Source organism: Leguminivora glycinivorella, chromosome 26 (genome assembly GCF_023078275.1).
Source record: "Leguminivora glycinivorella isolate SPB_JAAS2020 chromosome 26, LegGlyc_1.1, whole genome shotgun sequence".
Classification (NCBI taxonomy): domain Eukaryota; kingdom Metazoa; phylum Arthropoda; class Insecta; order Lepidoptera; family Tortricidae; genus Leguminivora; species Leguminivora glycinivorella.
The window spans coordinates 4,919,439-4,924,290 of NC_062996.1; the positions used below are offsets into that span (position 1 = coordinate 4,919,439).

Consider the following 4,852-nt stretch of genomic DNA (forward strand, 5'->3'; position numbering starts at 1 on the left):
ACAAGACTTTTCTAATAAACCCAAAAACAGCTATGATACGATGTTCCATCATGTAGTTCCAGTTCATATCTTCCGGCTCCATCATCAGATCAGTTCAACAGTATCATATTATTGTATTGTCATCAGAACTACATACAGCTGCCAATTTTCATTACGCTACGATCCTTGGAAGATGGTTAAATTAGCCTCCGCAGATTCCATTACATAGTTAGTTACATACACGACGACCTAATAAAAGCGTGTTTTAAAAATACTTCAAAGTCTTACACGGATCATGCTAAGACAACGCTAAGAGAAAAAGACAGTATTTTAACCCAAAGAAAATTTTACTCAGTTACAACCAACAATTACATCCTTGGTAATTTGGACGACACATTTTTCCCAGGAACCGTCCTCCTCTTCGCCAGTAACCCCTGCCCTGGTTGATAGCTACTTGTCTTGGTAATCACGGTGAGACGAGGCAGTTTCTTCAAATTCTCGGCGGGAACGAATTTTGGAGAACTGGAGATGGAGACTGGAGTCATTTCGAATCTTCGATCGGAGTACGAGTGTTGCTTTCCGTAGATATCTGTTGTATTTGGGCGTTTTTACTTAATTGTACACTTTGTAAGCTACACAGGAACTAAAGTTGAACGATAATATACAGGTTGAGCGATTGTGCCATTCGGATAGCCACCCTGGAACTAAAGTTGAACGATAATATACAGGTTGATTCATGAGTCGTGAGCAGGAGTGAACAGGGTACTGGGGAGGGTCACGCTGAGCAACTTTCATAATGGGGCAACACTGAATTGTGATTATTTTTCTTAACTATGACTTAATTGATAAGTACTTAATTGATAGCTAATTATCAATTACGTTCTAATTATGACTTAATTGATGATTAACTATCAATTAAGTCATAGTTAAGAAAAAAAATATCACAATTTAGTGTTGCCCCATTATGAAAGTTGCTCAGTGTGACCCTCCCCAGTACCCTGTTCACTCCTGCTCACGACTCATGAATCACCCTGTATATAACTAAAAATATTAGGCATTTATTGAAAACATATCTTTGTAGTCGACTACACACCAAAATTTAATGCACAAGTTTCTAATGGGCTGGCAACGCGCATGTGACACTCCTTGAATTGCAGGCGTCCATAGGTTACGGTGACCGCTTTCCATCAGGCGGACCGTATGTTTGTTTGCCACCGACAAAAAATGTAAACAAAGTTTTCCTAACTGAAACAATTTAATATAGTAGGTAATTCAACCGTCCTAGCCGAAGTGACAATCGTTCACGCGCTATGTCGAACGAAAGACAACGGTCATCAATATGGAAGAGCGATGGAGAGAAATGACAAAGGTACGTTAACCTGCGTTTTCACTTAAGCTAGGAACACACTACGCGGACGTCCGCGGCGACCGCGATCAGTGTGCACGGTCTTCAGGACGTGGCTTCGGCTGAACAAAACATCCAGATTTTGATCGAACGTCCGTGCGCTCAAGGCCACGTCCACGACCGACAGTTTGCACGGTTAAGTGTACATTCAAGCTAGGAACATACTACGCGGACGTCCGTCGTAAATCGACCGCGACCGATCAGTGTGCACGGACCAAAACATCCAGCGAGCCAGATTTCGATCGGACGTCCATGCGCTCAAGGCCACGTCCACGACCGTCGACCGATAGTTTGCACGGTTAAGTGTATATTAATTGTCCAGATCCCCGTCCGCGTAGTATGTTCCTAGCTTCATTGTCTAGATCCGCGTCCGCGGTCGCGCGACGGCAGACGTCCGCGTAATATGTTCCTAGCTTTAAGAGTTTTGAGCGAGCATCGAGCAGTCGTTCTTTCGTGCGCAGATGTAAACACTTGCCTTCCATACCTTTATCGCACTAACGAACGAATGCTTGCTCAGAAGTCTCAGAACACTGTGAATAGGTACCAGTGGCGACGCGTGAAAATTTTTGTTGGTAAAACCGTAGGTGTTTTTGGGATCTGTTTTGTATCGACTTCTTCAGATACTCCAGAATTTTAGGGAACCCGTTGGGAATCGAGTTGTATCGACACTACGCCACTGATAGGTACGCATCTTACAGATCCTGAACGATTGTAGTTTCGGATAGAGACTTTTTTAAATGAAATGAAGAACAAAATGAAGTTACCTATGTGCTGAATGATGTCAACATTGCAGTTGTATAGTTTGCGCGCTGCCGAAGCGGCGTCGGAATCGATACTTATATTCATGTTGTGTTGGACCACCTGTTTGGAACAAACATTTTGTTAGATAACTAAAACATTTTGTAATAGAGTTGTAACTCCATACATCAGTAAACAAGTTAAAAATAGCGAAATCACACGTTTGTCAAATAGCGTAAATTAAAAACTCGATACCGACATGCCAAAAATGCAATATCAAAACACTTTATAACTTATATTTGAAAACCGACTTCTTGTTCGTCGCGACATCTATTGACAAGTAGCAGTACTGATTTTCATGAAACATGGCTAAGAACACTCCCAACTAATTGGCGATTTTTAAACATGGCTAAGAACACTCCCAACTAATTCGGCTTTTAAACAAAAAAATCGAAATCGGTCCATCCGTTCGGGAGCTACGATGCCACAGACAGACATAGAGAAACACGTCAAACTTATAACACCCCGTAGTTTTAGCATAGAGGAATAAGGAGGAAAAAGTTATAACTCCATACATCAGTAAATGCGAGTTATTAATTATTAATGACAAATAGCGCAAATTATCAGTACTGCTACTTGTCAAAGGATGTCGCGACAAACGAAAAGTCAACAATTTTCAGCTAATATTACAATAGTCAGATCCGATGTACATAGGATACGTTTAGGAAAATTAACGATAGAGGGCGTGAAAAACAATTATACGCCGTAGTGCAAGATGTTCGCTAGATGTCACTGTTACCCCCGCAAACTGGGTAATGACTTGTTGTTGTAAAATGTATAAATATTTTTTGATGTCCACATTTTTCGCTAGATGTCGCTGTACCACCTGCAAACTAGCGAACGGCATTCTATGGTTAATTACATATATTTAAATGGCATATAATTAACCGGGCAACTAAAATATTAAACGGGAAGTTATGTCGGGCATACAATAATATAATTTGGCTATGTTTTAATATTGTGGCGACAAAAAAAAATATATGAGCCTCAAATATTAAGCATCATTATTATTGAAAAAACGGCAGCAAATTTCAAGCGAAAAAAATATTGCCGAGGAACATTAGACAATACTTTGGCGACTAAAATAATAATTGGCACCTAGTATTCTAAAGCGTAAGATTTTTAATATTTGTAGTCATATAGATGTTAGCACCTAAATAATTATACTTAGCTCACCGTTTAAAGTAGTATTTAAATTGCGGAGGCAACTAAAAAAAATATTGGGAAGTAGTTTTTTTTAAAACACAAAATCGTTTCTTTATGGAAACGATGGTCTCATCGGAAGATCAGCGCTGGAAGTCACCAGCAACACGCTGAGGTGAGGCCATTTCGTGGCACTTCATTCCTTTCTGTCTTGTGGTTATTATGTGTATTTTGTCTTGCCTGTGTTCACGAATAAATGTTTATTCTATTCAAACATCGTATTTGCGACCCGTAAACCACGGGTAGTATTTAAATATCTCACATCTATTTTCGAGCGAGTTGCAAGCGAGGGAAGGCGTATCAAATCATTTTATAATAAGTACACAACAAAAAGGAGTGTATAAGCTTCTAATGGGTTGGTAACGTGCATGTGAAACCCTTTAAGTTGCAAGCGTCCATAGGTTAAAAAACTCGCAAGTTCAGGATTCTATTCTCAACTATAGAATCCTTTCACTTGCTCGTTTCTCAATTGCACACTCGGCGTTAAAAAACAACTTTGCCCCCTTGTATAACAAATAACTATTATTATAATGGTTTGTTTTGACATGTCACTTACGTTTTCTTTTCACCGTAGCTATCCATTTAGTTCTTTGATCCAATTTTCAGTGTGCTCTAAGAAACGCATAGAACGTGCAACGACTATTTATGCCATTATTTTTACAATTAACAACGAAACAACATTGATGCCCCATATCAAACATTACACATTGTATTATATTTTATGAGTTTTGATAGATGACAACCACAATCAGTGTCGATTTTGACCACCGCAAGCACTGCGATCGCTTTGCTTACCCCTCCATGCACTTCGCACGAAGCCAATATCCTATTAAGTATCAACGCGAGTGCAGTAGTGTTCTTGCATGGCCGAGGTTGAGTTATACTCCCTGACATGCAACTCTACTTGTTCTTGTGTGTATGCTTCCTTGTGATTGATTCTCGTGTGTTTTGCCTTATATTCTGGACGATTGGGGGTGCTACTGTCCTTGCATGGTCGAAATGAGCACTTGGTCTCTGTCACATGCAACTTTAGCTCCCTCTTCGCCCCATTCATATGAGTGTATATCTGTTTAGTGTTAGTTTTTAGTGTCTGAATTGTTTTGTATAATGCGTCCAAAAAGTCGTCCAGACTCAAATCCGCCGTCCAGGCTTATTGTAAAATGTAAATTAGGTTAAGCTAAGCTAAGCTAAAAGCTTTTTTTTAAGGTCCGGGCCCTGAGGCCGACGACCTCAGCGCGTAGCGCTCCGGTCCTTAGCCCTATGCACACAATGTGCGCGGAGTCTAACGAGCAAAGGGCGTTTAAGGCTCCGCGCACACGGGCGACAAAACTGTTTTGTCTCCGTCGCTCGGTCTATGGGCTAGTATGAAGGTGCGCACACGAGGCGACGCAACTTTTCATACAAATACGAAAGTCGCCGAGCAACTTTGTCGCCCGTGTGCGCTCAGTCTAACCGCCCGGCTCATTG

General features: G+C 40.8%; 1 protein-coding gene across 1 annotated transcript; it reads right to left on the bottom strand.

The window, feature by feature from the left end:
* Nucleotides 1-324: 324 nt before the first annotated feature.
* Nucleotides 325-4,420, bottom strand: LOC125239954. The gene is made up of 3 exons (XM_048147742.1): nt 4,181-4,420; nt 2,149-2,245; nt 325-568 (listed from the first exon to the last, which is right to left on the bottom strand). The coding sequence occupies exons 1-3, from the start codon at nt 4,277-4,279 to the stop codon at nt 348-350; spliced, it is 417 nt and encodes a 138-aa protein (XP_048003699.1). The 5' UTR covers nt 4,280-4,420; the 3' UTR covers nt 325-347.
* Nucleotides 4,421-4,852: the final 432 nt, after the last annotated feature.

What these genes read in the sequence shown, in the direction of transcription:
- LOC125239954 (XM_048147742.1), bottom strand. Translation starts at nt 4,279, where the DNA reads ATGTCAGGGAGTATAACTCAACCTCGGCCATGCAAGAACACTACTGCA. An exon ending in CGTGCGAAGTGCATGGAGGG is followed by an intron (nt 2,246 to 4,180) that starts GTAAGCAAAGCG and finishes TGTTCCAAACAG; the next exon opens with GTGGTCCAACACAACATGAA. An exon ending in TGACATCATTCAGCACATAG is followed by an intron (nt 569 to 2,148) that starts GTAACTTCATTT and finishes CAAATACAACAG; the next exon opens with ATATCTACGGAAAGCAACAC.